General features: G+C 36.2%; 1 protein-coding gene across 22 annotated transcripts in view; it reads right to left on the bottom strand.

Annotated features, from left to right (window-relative positions):
• PTPRK (protein tyrosine phosphatase receptor type K) overlaps window positions 1-18,391 on the bottom strand; it is a 233,579-nt gene that overhangs the window by 10,262 nt on the left and 204,926 nt on the right. For 7 of the 22 annotated variants that reach the window (XM_072141564.1, XM_072141566.1, XM_072141575.1 and 4 more), the window contains 14 exons: window positions 17,071-17,082; window positions 15,858-16,041; window positions 15,512-15,609; window positions 14,577-14,653; window positions 14,346-14,363; window positions 9,681-9,717; window positions 9,288-9,385; window positions 8,290-8,406; window positions 6,834-6,988; window positions 5,389-5,524; window positions 5,071-5,229; window positions 2,002-2,175; window positions 679-810; window positions 463-588 (listed from right to left, as the gene is read on the bottom strand). In XM_072141564.1, coding sequence (XP_071997665.1) covers window positions 463-588; window positions 679-810; window positions 2,002-2,175; window positions 5,071-5,229; window positions 5,389-5,524; window positions 6,834-6,988; window positions 8,290-8,406; window positions 9,288-9,385; window positions 9,681-9,717; window positions 14,346-14,363; window positions 14,577-14,653; window positions 15,512-15,609; window positions 15,858-16,041; window positions 17,071-17,082 — 1,523 coding nt within the window. Of the gene's footprint in view, window positions 1-462; window positions 589-678; window positions 811-2,001; window positions 2,176-5,070; window positions 5,230-5,388; window positions 5,525-6,833; window positions 6,989-8,289; window positions 8,407-9,287; window positions 9,386-9,680; window positions 9,718-14,345; window positions 14,364-14,576; window positions 14,654-15,511; window positions 15,610-15,856; window positions 16,042-17,070; window positions 17,083-18,391 lie in introns of all 22 variants that reach the window. The other 15 variants (XM_072141567.1, XM_072141569.1, XM_072141570.1 and 12 more) reach the window with 11 other exon arrangements.

Raw genomic sequence — 18,391 nt, 5'->3', positions numbered from 1 at the left:
GGAAGGGATAATACCCGTGATTGGCGCTAGCACCGACCCCAGGTTTTAGCGGTGGGCGTTTTCTGCAATATATGAACCCTCTTCATACACCCCTGTGCCGTACATGTATGGCGCGGTGCGTGAAAGGGATATAGCCACAGTAATCTTATGGTTTGTAAACGGTTGACTTTGCATAAAGTGATAAAATGCCATAAGCATCAGGTGTTCTTGACAATCACTTTAAGAATATCAAAATTTTGCATAAGCTTTGGTCAAAATCTATCACAACAGTAAGCATTTAAAAGTGGGTTCGAAATATGGATTAGGTGAATTTTATGCAGGAGTTAGAAGACAGAAGCTAGCCAAGGCAGAGAGGGCTATATTCCCTAGTGGTGTAGTTATGGACTTGCACATATCTAGACAATGACTGTCACATGTTTCAGCAATATGTCGTATGGTACATGTAATTTTTTATTTATTTACCCGTGTGAGGTTGCATATTCTGAAGATTCGACTGATGACATCACAATCCATTGAGCATGACATGCATTCCACTTGAATTGGACCATAACGCAGCATTCCTTCTTCTGGCCAGTATTGGGGACAACCCTGTACATCATAAACCATATGTGATCAATAAATGATATTTCAATAAAGATTATTTAAAATTAAAAAAAAAAAAAGTCTCCGAACAATGACCTGTGTCAAGTCCACTTCATTCAGCATCACTAAGGAAGAGCATCCATAATCATATACTAATCTCCAGAAGTCTTTCACTGTGTTTGGCAAGGGGTGCTGTGTGACGATGAAGGCTGCTGGCTGTCTGTAGCTCTGTCAAAAAGACCAAAAAATAAAAAAGACTTTCATTTAGGGGAAGGAGACAAAGGGCAGCAAGATTGACACATCTGCAAATCAGGCATCAGTTCTTGGAAGACCTTGTTTTAGTAATATAGGGGCCACTCAGTTTATGTGCAAAATACAAAATGATGTGAAGATTCTTACACCTACCCAGACAGGAAAGCTGTTAAGAGCCTTAAGACACTGCTGTCCTAAAATCTCAGTGCATTAAAACACTACGGCACAGGAGATATATGTGAGATGGGTGCAATGAACACATCATGCACTCCATTCTAATGCATTTTATCATATACCTCACATCACTTAACCAATTTTGCTAAATAAAACAAATAGTACAGCCTCTCCTAAATGCAACATAAAATGCTCTGCTAATGTAGTTCATTAAAGTCTCCATTTACAATTTAATGTATCCATTAATTATTCAGCGTGAGGAATCGCTGAAGTGGAATTTCGTAAACATAACAAAACAAGCCTTGTCGCAGTTTCATGACATGCAAACAAGGATACATGCTGCTGTAGAGTTTCCAATTATGGCTCTCTATAGAAGGGTTTTTTTTTATTGTAAGTTAAGATTTTCTACTAGTTATTAAAAAGCATGTTGCTTGTACTTTTAACTGTAATTACATATCACTTTCATAACCCTCTTTATGGTGTGCATCAAGCAATCAGCATTAACAGAACAGCTTGGTTCATTGAATCTGTTCCCTATAAGTGATATTCACCTCCTGAAGTGAGCAGATGTGGACTAGAATCTTCAGAGCGAAACGCACAAGAAACAGAATTAAGCCATATTCTAATTAAATGACATGTGGGAAGATGTGAGCATTTTTGTCACCCAGCACAGTGGCCTTGGAGTTTTAACCAGATCTGTAGACTGTCTTGACAACCTTGAATGCTACTGAGCTCTCCATTAATAGCTGGAGTGGAAATAAATGGACCATATGAACACATTGTTCCCACAAGAGATGAACCTTGAAAGTGACAAATAACTTGCCACATTTCATGGAAATTCACCTTTAGTGAATGACTACAGGGTTTTAATTGCTACCCATTAGGTTCCTATTTGTTTGGAAAATTTTGCAGAGCAGATCCATCAATCACAGAGTATCAGGCTTGATTCCTGTCCTCTATGTACATCAAATAGAGAGAGAGAGGTCTCCTTACATCCACCAGCGCAGCGTTGATATAATTGCTGCTCTCCCCATCTATGGTAATTAAGAAGGGCAGACATCTGTCAGGCGGCAGGAGGTCCATGAAGCGGTTCTTGTCATGGTTCCTTGGCAAGCAGGCTATACTGCAGTCCTCAGCCTGTAATCTTGGGGTCACAGAATTCAGGGTCTGCAGGAGAGAGATTTATTAGAGAAAAATCACTGCCCCAGTGAACATCGTGATGGGAGAATCATGACATTTTATAGAAGCTTCAGAAATACTTAAATTTAGCAAGCAAAAGATGTGTAATATGAATACAAAGTGGTTAAAAATATTATTCTATGATAAACCTCACTACATGAAAGCTTCTCACCTAATCAATCGTGTAGCTGAAAAACAAGCACCGCTACTCCTGCCTAAAAGTGGCTTTATGCAGAGGAAAATAACTACAAAATTTACTGGTTCTGTTTTTCTTTTCCCAACTTCTGTCAGAGACCTCAAACAATACATAGTTGTAAGATTGAAAGTTAACAGTTATCCCCCCACAAATTAAATAAATCAACCCTGTCCATTGTGTATGTGAGATTGAAAATGTCTCCATGAGTTACCGTATATACTCGAGTATAAGCCGAGGCCCCTAATTTTACCACAAAAACCTGGTAAAACATATATTTTGTTTACTCGAGTATAAGCCGAGTTTGGGTTTTCAGCACATATTTTTCTGCTGAAAAACTAGGCTTATACTCTACCTCTTTCCTATGACATCTGTCCACATTTCACCTGTTAAGTACACATGGCATACAAGGTGCAGTCTCTCACTGCAGATGGGGTAGAGTAGCAGTGCTTCCGTTGCATTGGGCTGGTCAGTATATAAAGTTCTATATATTTCTCATAGTTTTGTTTGCACTGATGAGATGAGATGAAATAAGATGCAACGTTCAGGTATAAAGTGCTCCTCCATGTTCAGAGGTTCCATGTTTATACTATAGTCCTCTGCTTCATAGGTCTTATAATACAATATAGTACAAAAGATGTGAAGATTTTAATCCAGTGGAACCCTCCTTTAACAAATATAAATTGCTGAGGGAGTATTATAGGGATAAATATAATGAAAGTTTTATTTTCCATGTGTACCACAGCACATCAGCATTCTAGGGCAGTCGGATAACTAATATACTAAGGGAATCAGGATGCCTTATGGATGACATCCAGCAGTTTTCTTTAAACACATCTGGTGTCTGCGGAAGGGATTTAAGCTGGTAATAACCAAGTGAATAGGGGAAAAGACAAGACTCGCACTGGTATCTGCTTGCTAAGAATTAGTTACGGCCACTGTAGCTTGAATGCATGTTAAAGTAGTAATCTTCTTAATCAGGGAATAAATGTAAAATGCTGAATAATCTAAAAAATGCTTGGACAGTCCTCACCAATATACCTTGTGCTTATAAGGAATTATGCATATAAAGGGTCCATGTGAGTTGGGCAGATACTTTAAGTTCTATCTTATAAAAGGATGTACACAATAGGTACATAGAAAATGTAATTTCCATATGCTGTAGATGTTCAGGACAGGAGAAATGTGTGTCAACTATGGAACATGTGAATAATTTCCTTATGCTTTTTGCATTATACTGAGTAGGAGGTTGGAAACCTTTGTGGCTGAGAGAGCCGTGAACGCCAATTATTTTAAAATGTGAGACATACAATATCTTTAAAACTAAATAAAATTAAAGAAGACCAGCCACCAGATTTTAACCACCCTGACTAACAATGCCTGCTGTTAAAAGGTTACAAGTCAGCCCCATATCACCTAAAATTAGCTGCCAGGGGGCACTGCACCTTAATTACAGCCATTTTTATGATATGCAAATTAGCTTTCCTGACTCATGTCTGCTGGCTGTGACATGTCTTACGATTTACACAGTGGCCTCCTGGCTTGGTCAAGGTGTAGCGAGACATTGTGTGCTCTATGGGGGCCAAGATCTAGCTATAAATTGTGTGGCCGTATCAAGGGCCCCATACAGTTGTGTGCCCCGCTGAGATCTTTTGGCAGGTTTTTATTACAAGTCAAGTCCTTGATATGGGAGCCTGGCACCCACATTTCTAAGAAATAGCTTTTGGCAATTCTGTACAACTTGTTTGGGGAAAAAGTTATTTAAAAAGTTGTCAATGGAAATACATGTATCTGGGACAAAAAACAACCCTACTGTTTCTAAGTCAACAAAAAACAAGATATTAATTGTAGCTAAATAATTGTCATGAGGACAATTAAATCAAAAAGTGAAAGTGGACAAAAACAAAACTTAACAGAATTACTTGGCTGAGATAAACCTGGAACAAAGATTTCGTTGTAATTCAGATAATTGGATCTTGCTGTCTATTACAATATCACAAGGTTCACAATATAATAATCTGTTCCTTAGAGGTTTTGTAATGTGTGTCTAAATTAAATTTACAGTGAGAAACCGCTAAATGATCATCATTCAGAAAAGTTCATGCAGATGGGTGACTATTCGGGACATGGGAATCCAACAACAAACTAGGAGATGATTCAGGGTAAAAACATCTTATGACTGACATCCAAAACTCTATTACACAAATGAAACTTAATATATTGCTCATGCAATCTAAAAGTGAAGCCCCATTTTGGGGTAAAGTGGAGCAAAAGTCCTATAAAATGTGTTTTAAATGCCTTTGCTTCATAACTCCTATGGTTTTATTATAGTTGGCAGGAACAACAGAGCCTCTGCTAAGCAAGAAAGGATAGCGAGCACATCAAAGGTGATCAAACATCAGTTTGCCCACTAAAGTGTATATAACTTATTGAATCTTAAAAGAAACCACAAAAGGAGAGCTTCACTTTAAAAGTACAACATTCACATTCACTTTCCTATAAGAGGTTAATTAGCTGGATTCTCAAAATGTTTATTGATATTACAGAAATAAGCCTGTAATGTAATCTGTACATGTCATGTTTTGAGCCAGCCAAAATTTCCTTGAATTGTTAGGAACAACTCAAAAGGACCTCATATAGCGCAACGACATACAATTTACATTCAAAAGAGAGAAGCCTAGAATACATACTGATAATACCTGGAATTCATCTTTGAGATGTGACGAGTTGGTCTGGGAGTCTATTCGGATCATGTCAAAGTACGCTGCTTTAAACTCACAGACTGGAATGGCAGTCTCTCCGCATAAGCATGCTTCCAGGATGGCATCGTGGATGAATATATACTGCTCCTGTATTCACAGAAGGAAAAAAAAAAAAAGAGCTAGCATTAAGTGACTTTTTACTTAAGCATGCTCCACTCTCATGAGCCCTCAAATTACATAAATACAGTTCAAAGGGATTAAATGATGTAATAATAACAAACATATTTATGAAGACAAGCCAAATACCTCTGTTTGCACCATGTTGATTCGCCTGGAACGCAATGCCTTAACACAATTATAGATGTCTACAACTCCTTCCCGCTCTGCCATGTCCAGCATGATGTCAATAACTATGTAACAGCCAGTGCGGCCAGCGCCAGCGCTAGGAAATACAAGGAAGCAATGATTTGTTAGCAGCTGTACTCAGCATGACTTATATTACAAAAACATCCAATATATTTTTCCACTTGATAAAACCTCATGTAAATTTCAAGAATAAAGTATGAAATTTTAAATTAAACCATGAAAGCAATATCTCAATCTTTTTAAATCTATAGGTAGAAGGTGAATGGAAAAGTTATATTGGTAGAAGCCAGTCACTGTTAATGAAAACCACTGCGATGAAGACTGATCTGAAGGACCTAGAGTGGGAAAACTACTGCAATGTAGGGTCATGATGTTATGAAAGAGTGCAGTTCTACCTCTAAAGTTTTCCCTGAAACATCATAGAGGAGACGAGACTGATGGGAATTAAAAGGGTTATCCAGTCTCATAGTGCTCAATAGTGGTATTTTAATGTAATAAAGCATTGCTCACTTCTCTACCAGAACTCAAGGAAATAGTCTGTGAAGCCTGTCCAGTCTGTTAATGGATGAGACACACCACAATTGAGGACAATTAATTATTCCTACAGCTCTGCAGTAATACCGATTTATTTTTCTAGTATGCACTATATTTTTATTCTTAATGGCTTAACAATTAAGACTAGTAGAAAAAAAACTAGAGGTTCTAGAGTCTAGTACCAACAGATGATGGACTCCAGAAACTAGTGGACTATGTGCTAAAGAATAGCAGTGTATCCGCTGGTTCTCATTAGAAGGTCAAGCACAGGCAGAAGATAACCGCTCTGTGCCCTGACTCTCCAGCATGCTCTGCATTCAATCATGGAAGATCGATACCAAGAGGTTTTCAGCACAGCTATTTGTTTACACTTCACCAATGTCTGAATAAAACAAGAGGAGAACACTCGACAGTCTGATTTATTAGAAGTGCCTTCTCCATCCGCTTCTTTCAAGAAAATGTAAGTAACAGCAATGCTCTATGTTATTTAAAGCAGCCAACTCTCTCACATAGACATCAGTATTTAGGTAAACATGAAGTGGTGAACATCTAAAAGCATGGCAGGACAACTACCTTGTGGGATATACTAATTTAACTTTCTTCTTAAGAGTAAAGGCAGAAAATGATCCCAGCAAAATAAATTAACATAAAAGATGTCTCACTAATAAATATCATTACATCATTATCATTGCAAAGTCATTGTGAATAGAAATGTTACAAGTAACCTTCCGATTTGTTCTCTGAATACAATAAGAGTTATCTCTGCTATATGGATTGAAAGATTGTGCTACTATATTTAGGTGTGATATTTTATCCTTTTTATTTTAATCACATAATAGCCATACACTAACCTGCAATGAACCACAATAGGACCAGCACTTGGAGGGTTGGACATTTTCACTCTTCTAATAAAGGACAATAGCCCAGTGGCATGGTATGGTACTCCATGGTCAGGCCAACCAGTAAAGTGGAACTGCTTGACTTCTCTGATTTCATTATATCCTCTCTGTAAATAAATAAGATTAAACCATTGTTATCCAGATAGAGCGACAGGAGTACATGACTACTATACATTACCAGACTGAGGATAGAAAAAGAAAGCCCTACAAGAACATAACAGCAAGTAAGTACAAGTAGTACTACATTTATAGCACTCTGAGAGCACCAACATTTCAGTGTCCTGAGTTATAGCATCACGGAAAGGGTTGATGGCAAATGATAGCTTTATCACAACATATTTTATTGTGCTATCCAGCAATCAATTTCCACCAAAGCGCTATCTACCAGAAAAAGAATCTGTTTTGCTTCGCTGCACTACAAGCAACAAATGTCGACAGAGCAGTAACAAATAATTAATCCACAGAAAGTGAAATATCCAGGCTACATGCCTTGTGGCAACAGAACAAGAAGTTACACATGTAAGTGTCTTTTCACTGGCTATCCATTAAGGAAAAACCCTGAAGTGTTGTATATGTCTAAAATTACAAATACATGATGCTGCTACTGTGGTTACAAGCACTTCAAAGAGTTGGGAACACACTGAAATTTTAGGTCTGCGTTTATGAATAAATATATATTGTGCTAACATCCAGAACTATTGGAGAGTAACAAATAGAGATTCCTGAAATATCCCTATGTAGATATAAAACAGCCCACACTAACATCTCACCTCTCAACCCTTTATGGATCTTTACTTGGTTTCTCTTCTCTAGGATTCTATATTTGCCTACAAAGCTTTCATAAACTAAATTTATTTTATTTTTTTACATTTTTGAAAACGGATACTTCTAATTATAAAAGGTTATTTTAAATACAAATGACAAAAGAGTTTTTAAGACATTTTGACTATGAAGATCCAGAATATATATTGTGATTGAAGAATCTGTTTAGATAAAGAAGTTCTCAAAGTATGTAGCAAAGTTGGGATGGCGGGTGTTTGGTTTTATCGGTCAGCCAAAAACAAAGCATCAGCCCACTTGCACACCATTGCTAGGGTTGGTAGTCTTTACTATACTGATCCGTGGGTTTAAAAATTTTATATCCTTTTGATTTAAAAAAAAAAATATATATTTATTGTCATTTTTAATTGCCAATACTCAACTGTTTCTGGAGAGTTAAAATAAAAAGCAATACATAGTTTTGCTTTTCTATAGCCTACTGTAATCAGTGGAAAATGCTCATAAAGCATTATGTGAAACCTGTCCATGAATAAAAATAATCCTAGTTGCATTACTGGTATGTGTGGATTTAATTTACAAAATGCAGAAAAAACAGTAAAAATAATCAATCATCAATAAGTATTTTTACCCTTTCAAGTGTGAATGTTCGGATCACATACTCTGCGAGTGGCTCCACTTCTACACATGTCACTTTAAAATCTGCATAGACCTCAGTTTCATCAGGCCAGTACTTGTAACATTTGACCTGTAACCATATAGCAAAGCAATAGTGATATAGTGTCCTTCCAAAAAAAAAGGAATTCAAGGTTAAAATATAAACAAGAATTTCCATTCAAAGATGTATTTCAAATAAGAGGAGTTGTCTGTTCGCTGAGTTTTGTTTTTGCAAAAAAATTAGGAATTTTATTTAAATAAAAGCTCTGTAGTAAATTTTGTATTTTCTGTTCCTACAAGAAAGCTTTTAATAAAAACTGACAAGATGAATGGTAAAATCCAGTTGGCGAAGGGGCTTAACCCTATACAGTCTGGTGCTTACATCACTGATCGTGCCAGCACATAACACCAACTACTAGCATTGACCTGTCAATTAATTCATACATTTCTACTTGGAATAACAGATGAACAGCTCATTGGATGGATCTACAAAAACACAATCCAAAATTGCCATTACTTGAGGAATAATAGCATGAAGAAATATTTGCTTACAAACAAGTATTGCGCATAACCAAGATGTATAACAGAGGACAAGTGACACATACACAGTTAAATACAGACCAAGGGTGGACCCCACCGGACACGAAGCAAGGTGAAACACATGTCGGGTGGGATCCACGCTTGGTCTGTATATACCTGTATATGTGTGCATTGTCCTCTGTTATTCCTATGGATAATGTGAAATACTTGTTTGTAAGCAAATACCTTGACTATTCCATAGGATGATTTACTTATGATCTGTGTATGTTGTCTTTTTAAATTGATTTGTTTAAATTTTTCTAATAAAGTGTTATTTTATGCTTTCTACATTAAGATAGAAACCCAGTTTAAACGAAATAAAAGTTAAATGCATTAAGCTACAAATAAGAATAGGACAAGATTCCCAAATAAATCCCAAATGAACATTCTTACCCTGCCAACTTCCACTAAATTTGTAACCATAACAATGCAGGCAGACTGTTCTTGCCAAATCATCCTCCAGAAATCATACACCGTTTCATGAACTGGACCTGAAAAACAACAATTGAAGAGTTAAAAAAAAAAATATATATATAAAAACTAAATTAAAGTAAATTGTAACAACAAATATCTGATGCATAAATCCTTCTACTGTATACAGCACATTGAAAATAAACATAAATTAGTATTATGCATAAATGGCTTTCTTTAGAAGGTTATACCATCTAGAATTAGTGAAATATAACAGCTTTGGTTAAATAGTGGAAGACAATAACAGTACTCAGTACATAAAAGCAGACTAAATCATGTTCTAGCATATGTTTTGCAATGAAAGCTTCCTCTTACCTTGGGTTGCAATATAATGGCTTGGCCTCTGGTATCCCTGAAACAACATGCAAATAAAAGTTCAGTTTCTGCTATCTTTCAATTTCTGTCATCTCAACTTTGTAGAGGTCATGAGCAGTGAATGTTAGGAAGAAGTAAACAATGCATCAATACATTTTACAGCGACTGCCAGCTGTATTTATAAAATATACGAACACAAAAGACCAGCTCCAAGATCAGGCATCCATTTGAGTATAAAATCTTCAATCTTTATTTGAAAGTTTCAAACATATAAGTACGTCCGCACGAGTCAAGGCATGAGTCAAGTAATATCGCCTAGCCATGATTAAGAATAGAGTGTCTATTCAAAACGCGTAGGCGATATTACTTGACTCATGCCTTGCGGACATACCTATATGTTTTCAACTTGCAAATAAAGATTGAAGATTTGATACTCAAATGGATGCCTGATCTTGGAGCTGGTCTTTTGTGTTCGTATAGTCTACATACTCTAAACGAAGCTGGAGAGTCCGTGCTTGACCAAATCATTAGGGAAGAAGTCTGCATCAAGGTGAGGTGACTTACATTTTTTGCTGTGGACTATTTATAAAATAAGCAATGGAAAACATTGCCAACACATCTTCAATTACTATCTTATTTTAGCTGGGATAATTTTACATGCTACTAATCAAATGTCATTGAAAAGGTGTTTGGCAAGTGTGACCACCTCTAGAAAAGAAGAAATTTGAGCACTTCTCAATATGAAGCATTCAAGTGTTTGTTCCAAAGAGGAAATGCATTTGCAGATAATCAACAAGGGAAGATTATAAGTCAATTTCCAAACAATATAGGGGCCATGATCATACAGTGAGAAAGCTTATTCAGTAGCTGAAAACATTCCAAACAATTGCTGGTTCACAATTGAATAGAAGCACCCTCAAATTCGCCCCATTGACAAGATGAAATTTATTTAAGAGACACCATTAGCAGCATAACTGGTCAAAGTAGTGAAAGTTCAGGCAGAAAAACAAAAAACAAACACGACTTGTTTGGAAAAGTAGCCTGGAGAAAGTCTCTTATTTTGGCATCATAACTTAATAAAGGTTATATTAAATGATAGATTTCATTTAAACTTATTTTTGCTTGTAGATATAACCCTTGAGATTTCAGCCATGTGTTTACATTGATGATGGCTGCGCTCTTTCTTTACAATGTAATATATATTATATATATATATATGTGTGTGTAAATTAAGCAGTTCAGTTCAGTTTGGCGTTTACACCTCCTGAAGACATCACTGTTCTCCACTGAAGAGCCACAGTAAGTTCAATAAGGAACTGCGGCTAAGGGTGTTGATGCCATTGAGTGGGGGGAGCTCCGAACGAGCATACAGCCAGGGTAGAAGTGCTGTAGGGGGTGTGAATTAGGCAGTAAAGCCAAAGCCCGGAAGGGCTCTGGTAATGCTCCCAGAAGTTTTTCTGCTTTATTTGAATAAAAATAAAACATTCCATTATAAGTAAAGAGCGTAGCTATTATCTATGTAAAATGGCAGCAATCTCAACGTTAGGATGTAGAAGGCAGCAGTAAAAGTTAATGGGTACTTTTAAATGATAGATTTCCTTAAAAGGGAACCCCTCATCAGAAATTGTCCTAATAAACCACTAGTAGTATATTGTCAGGTTGCGCAACACCTTCTGGTTTTTTGTTTCTTTCATGGTCCGGCGGCATCATCCAGAAAATCAAATTTGAAGTGAGATGTAAAATGTATGTATAAAGTTAAGGAGATGGAGAGATTAACACTAAAGTCAAGTTGGGGGGCTCTGAACGCCTCCTCTTCTCCTCTAGATGTAGAACCATCAATTACAGTGAAGGGGCCTTCTGCAGGAGAGAACTTGATTTCAGTGTTAAAATAACTTCAAACGACCAATTAACATCTCACTTCAAAGTTTATTTTCTCAATGCCACCACACTGGGCCATAAAAGAAAAAAAACATTTGGAAGGTGTTACAATGTTGCATTCAAACAAAACCACCAGACTCCTAGAATAATGTACTTTGAAAAAATTTGACACAAATCTGCAGTTTGACCAGGCATTCTTATTGTAGTCTAACCCTGCATACCAACAAAAGGGAAATATTATTTGTGTTGTTATTCATCGTGTGGTATATGTCCTATAAATAAAGAAACATAATTCAAAGGAGGTGTCCTTTTTTCTCATGACAACATATTATGCACTCAAATCATATTTATTGTGGTTAAAATTAAAATAAGCAGTCCAAATGGCAGTAGTGTCAACATCTATGTAGCAATTATTTCCTAATTTTCAATGAGAGGCTCTCAGTTTCACACCGTTTATTGACTAAAAGCAACATAGAACAACATGCAGGCAAGGCGAGGTATATCAGCTTTAGTAACCAGCAAGCATGTGGAGCATTAGCCATAAATAGGCAGCTACACAATATACAACTGATCAATGGTTTACCTTCTCAAGAAATCAGAGATAAAAGAAAAGTCACACACTATTCACTTAAAGGATCATCCAGTCTTTAAAAGATGGACACATATGGACAATGAATCACATAAGTCTGTAAACAGAATTTACAGCAGTCTAATTTGCTCTAATGTAATATACTGTGCATATAATCAATGAATGGAGAATACAAAAAAACATAACTCTTGTACTTTGGTGTCCCAGAGGGTAACCACTGATAAGAGCACAATGAGGAGACACAATAGCCCAGAACTGAAAGCCTCTCTCTAGAGCCTCACTGAAGTTCAGGCTCCCACAATGCATTTGTTTCTTTAGATTGTGCTGGTTAGAATAGTGACAATTTCATTTAACATATTGTGTCATTTGCTATATTTTAAATGGAAGTACAAATCTGGTGGATTTCGTTTCTGATGCAAAACATTGACCAGGATACTGCAGTGTGAAAATGGCTAAATAAAGAAACCTATTAGAGAAAGCCTCTGTCCTATATTCCGAGTAACATTTGGAACATTGTCCACTCGCAGAAAAAAAAAAAAAGAAAAAAGACTCAGCAGCCTCCTGTTAGTCTAACCCTTAATTCTAACCCTGACAAAAGCTGCCTTAAGACTGGAAAAAAATGTTTCAGGTCTTTTTTGCACAATATAAAATCATAAGAGATGCAATTGGCCCATTACAAGTCTCTCAAGTATATACTTTTTTTTCTTGCAGACCTGTACTGCATTCTAAATTTATATAGCAAAGAATCAGTATGATATGAAGTAAAAAAAAAAAATTCACTGACATGTACCCCAAATAGCAAGAAAAGACAATGGTATCATCTTCCCATGTATAGTGGCCTTGCATATTGGGGGCTCATGGGAGTCGAGATTTTCTGCAACCCTGCCAAAAACACTGTGAATTTATTGAAACAAAAATTGTCGCAAAAACTGCTTAACCACCAATCAATAATAATCTATTTATATAGTACCATCATATTCCGTAGAGCTTTAAAAATCAGATGAATTTCTACTGTACAAAATAAACCCATTTATCTAATGGTCGTTTTGGATTTGGGGTGAGTCTTCGGATCAAGGTACATTTAACCCAAAACAAACCACATATTTGCTTAACACTAAAATATTTTAGGGGATGATCAGAGCACAATGCACTAAGTGCTTAGGTAGAAGCTCTTTTTTGTTTTTTCTGTATAGTGGTTAGGCCAGGTTACTATAATTTAGCTCCCTTTTGTGTTAACACAAGCTAAGATGTAATGACTTGGTTCAGCCACTACTCAGAGCTTTCTGTTCCATTCTCTGCTCAGAAGTTGCCCCCAAAAAATGCCTTTGTCAGCATTCTCAATCATATCAGTAGATTTTATAAGTTTAAGTTACGTTACCTGGCTCCCTGCCAGCTGCATGTGGCGAGTCCCGGAGAGGAGGCAGCTGCAGTCTGTGTGAGGGTGTCTCAGTCTCCTCAAGCTCCCTCATACCTCTCCACTTCCTGTCATGTACATTAGGTGTATGGTACGGAGGAGAGAAGAATGCATGAGGAGTCACAGGCACATAAGCTACAGCTGACCCCCAGGACTCACCATATGTTGCTGGCAGGGTAATGTAAATTGAACTATTATAGACTACTGAAATGACTTAGATTTCTGACAAAGGCATTTTTAAAATCAGCACAGCATAGGCTAATGGAAGCTGTCACCAGCATCACATTCCTGGTGTGGGTTTCACATTAAGCCTGGAAAACCCCATTAAGTTGGGCTGAAAAGTCAAACACAGTTGCATAGCCAGACAAAATCACAAAACCTGCAAAATGTATTACAATAGCAAAATAAACATTTTGTAAAAGTTATATTACATGTTTAAACAAAGAATGCAGCAGCCAAAAATAATGAAACCATCAAAATAAAAAATGAAAATGGAAGGTTACTGGGGGAAGTAGAACGTATTTTAGGGACTTTACAAAACAACCGTAAACAAACAAACTGAACTATTTATCCAGGTTACAATATTTTTTTTACAGAATAGTAAAATGATGAAAAAAAAATGAATGTAATTAAACCAAAAGATGACAACTCTACAAAGAATTAGGTGAAGCATGCACAGATGTTGGGAAATAAGCATTAGTCGGAATTAGAAAGTAACTGGGAACAATGTCTATAATTAAAAGTTTATTGTAGGGGTCTGTTATTCACATATAGTGGTACTTACATCCCTGTACAGCCAAATCTACAGCCCAAACCAAAGTCAGGTGTGAAAGAAAGCACAACAATGTCAGTGAGTACTAACACTTAGAACAAGGAAAGTGTACAGTTTCTCTTCTGTTTAAACACTTGCAATCAATTTTAATAAGCATGACATGCGGAAAAGAAACAGTCACATACGGAAGCCAATAGCTCAAGGCATGCAGGAACAGGAGGGAAGACGGTGCAGCTCACTTACATCAATGTAATTGGCATTTATGTAGTCTGAGGATGGGTCATCTTCCACTGGTTGTAGAATGACTCTTGAGTGATCGTCTAGTAAAAAATGGACCAATTTTTAGGAATAGTAGTCATAATTATTTAAATGGGAACCTGTTTGCAGGTCCAATACTATATATAACTTATAGACCTTATTTTAAGTTCTACATTTTCAAATTTCAACACCCCAGTCACAGCTAATTCATTGAATTATACCTTGTGCAATGTCTGTAGGGAGGAGCATGACTCTAATTTCTAGCAAGGTTCTAGGAATACAATGAAAATGAGTCATCCTCCCTTCAGGCTCTGCACCATGCTTTATAGAATGAACTAGCTTTGAGTCGAGTGTTCCTTAATATATTCACAATCAAAAGTAAACAGCTGAGGAATTGACTTAAAATTGAAACAGGACTCCCTAATATATGAATAATAAGGGATGTAAGTTTTCTTCGCATTGGAGCTGTGTAAATATGTAGTAAATCATAACCAGTTCGTTTATCTCCAATTCTGTTCTTATTTGCTCGGGTCATTAACACCCTCACCCTCATTTTGCAGCTATGTGTTTTTAGCTCAATATATTTTTAAGTACATAGAGAATTGGCATACATGCTCTTCCAGACAGTATGGAAGAGAATGGTCCTTGAGTTAAACAACTTGGATAACCGCTGAGCTTTGGGAAGTTTAATGCCTAAATATACAGTATGCAGCATATAGATATTGCTGTTTTACAGCACTTAATGATTTTATGAAAGTTAAAATCTGAGGATTTCAACTTCTCCAAGATATTTATTTTAAGGAAACTGAATTTTAGATGACTGATAAACTTTATTATAAGAAATGTTACTTTACCACATTTTAAAGTACGGTATCTAATGAAGATGGACCTTTGGAAACCACTGATACAAAAAAACTTACAGGCGATGATGTTTCCATATCTATTCTTGGTCCGATTCTGATCTTTCTTGGCAACATCCCATGATGCAGACTGCCCCTCAAAGAAACTCTGCAACATCAAAATCATAAATACAAAATCCACATAAAGATTCCAAAGTTTAATTAACGGGAATCAAATAATTCAATGTTAAATCATTCAGCAACCTTAAAGAGTTTTTTTTTTTTTTTTTTTTTAAGACAGCCCCTTGTGGAAGTGTATCTATCATTTATGTAAATCTACTGAAACTAATCCTTTAATAGATAATTATACAAATAATCCTGGGGAAGTCCAATTTCTCTTTAGTGCAGGTTAGGCTATAACTGTACCTCATACTCTTCTTTAAATCCATAGCTGTCCGAAGTCTTCATGAGGTTAATATGCTGAAGTAGATCAGCAACTCTTATAGCTGGGTGAAGCTGCCCTGTCTGATACGGAGATTCAGTCCCTTCACATAAATAGCGTGGAACATCCAAGAGCCGACTTGACTCTGCATTTGCAGTGTGGTTTTCGTCTGCAATACAACAACAAAATTGAACATAAATTGGTCATTACTGATTCTTATAGGAGATTCCTAAAAGAATGGAGTGACTATAAAGGTAATACAAGGGTAAAGTTCACATCTGCATTGCTCTTTTAGTAGCACTGTTATGTCATTGGAACTGAAAAAAGTAGATCAGTTAAAACACCTGTTGATTTCAATAGATGTGTAAATGTAAGTTTGTGTTAGTTTTTTTCAATTTCCCTATTTACCTCAATGTTAAATTAAAAATGCTGTAATTTTCTTCCATTCTAAGAAAAATTTTAAACCAGACTGATGAGGAGAGGGTTGTAATTTTTTTTTTGTTATTTATATTTTGAAAATGGAAAAAAAACAGATGACAGATTGAGGACAACTGATGCATTTATAGACCTATTTAAATAAATGGAAGTTATAACAGACCATTTTTTCTTCCGTTTCTTTCTGATAGAACAAGACATTATACAGCAAAACGCAGATGTGAAAACTTGTAGCAAAAATTTCCAAAGGGAATGAACAGGGCATTCACTTGACCAATTGCAGCTAACTTCTAATAATCTGGTTGGTAATTTGCTCAGGGCTACTAAGCATTTGGTATAACAGATCTAGCACTTCAGTTACTGGGAAAAAAATAACCATAAGTGAAAAATGGAATTTCTGAATTTCATACAACAAGCTTGTAATGTTGCATAAGATGTATTTGATCTTTGTTGAAATTTTAAACAAAATACTTGAATACAGTTGAACCAGACATATCTTCCATGCTTCACGGGAAATCCACAAGTATGTCAGTTGTTTAGACTCACTAAGGCAGGCATCTGGCAGGAGCAGCTGGGGGTGGCATCTGCCATGAATTAACACAGTGGCACCTCACAGCGAGATTGTTAAGCCTAGCTTTCTAATTATTGGGAATGTCATACACAAAATAGATTTTACCTGGAAGAGCTTATAGTTGAAGTGGACTGTTTAAAAAAGTGCAAGCTGCAAGATTATCAAGAAAAACAAATCTGCCTTTCCACTTACCAGTGATTGGCACTGAGGCAGGGCAGCAAGGGGAAGAAAAACATTTTTGCATATTATTCTTTGTTACCAAGCTCAAGCCACAAATCTTGTATGTACAACATGTTATAAATATGGTTTGCCAAGATGGATGAATATATGGAGAACACAGCCATGCAGACCAAAATCCATCTACTATACAAGGGCACAGAAGGGCACACATGGCTAAGGTTACACTAGTATATTGGACAACAACTAAAATAGGTCAACCGAGTTATAGCATACAGTCACATGAATATACAGTTTGCAACATTTTTATTAGCCAACACAAGAATATGGTAGTGCACTGGTAGCACTGTAAGCATTCAATACATTTGAAAGGAAATGTGAAAGCATTGTAGCTGTAGACAAAAATTAAAATTGAGCTACAACAAAACATTTCCCACTATAAAAATATTTAAAAAACTTTTAATGCACTTAAAATTATGGATGTTATACTACACTAAATCCAGAAATGAAAATGTACGTCACTGCTACACTTTCTTGCAGCTACTAAAACATCAAAAGTATTGGCACCTCTGCAATTCTGTCAGATAATACTCGTTTTCTTCCAGAAAATGATTGCAATCAAATTTTTTTGTATTAACCCCTTATCACCGACACTAGTTTTCAGCTCAATGACCAGACTCGATTTTTCAAATCTGACATGTCTCATGATAATTGGTTATAACTTCGGAACGCTTTAACATATCCCAGTGATTTTGAGAATGTTTTCTCGTGACACATTGTACTTCATGTTAGTTATAAAATTTAAGTGATACGTTTTGCGATTCGTTCTGAAAAAAAGTGAAAATTTGGCAAAAGTTTGTAAAAATTCTTCATTTTCCTAGTTTGAAATGTTCTGCTTTCCAGACAGGAAGTAAAACTACCCAAAAAGCTTGATAAATTACATTTACGGAATGTCTGCTTTATGTTGGGATGATATTTTATGCATCCTCTCACTTTTCTAGGATGTTATGAGGTGCAGAACTTTAGGTGCGATTTTTCTCATTTTCATGAAAATTGCTAAAACTCACATTTTGAGGGAAAACTCAGCTTCCAAGTGACTTTGTAAGGCCTAAATAATAGTAAAACCCCATAAGTGACCCCACTATAGAAACTTCACCCCTCAACGTATGTAAAACAATTTCTATTAAGTCCATTAACCCTTTAAGTGTTTCACATGGGTTAAAACAATATGGACCTGCGATTTAGAAACTATGGAATTTTTTTGGAACATACATTCATTTAGGCCAAACTGACATTTTCAGAATAAATTAAATGATGAAACGCACTGAAACGTTTG

This window comes from Engystomops pustulosus, chromosome 3 (assembly GCF_040894005.1).
Source record: "Engystomops pustulosus chromosome 3, aEngPut4.maternal, whole genome shotgun sequence".
Taxonomy (NCBI): domain Eukaryota; kingdom Metazoa; phylum Chordata; class Amphibia; order Anura; family Leptodactylidae; genus Engystomops; species Engystomops pustulosus.
Note: the sequence above shows the minus strand (reverse complement) of the source record. Positions and strands in the feature narration are given on the sequence as shown.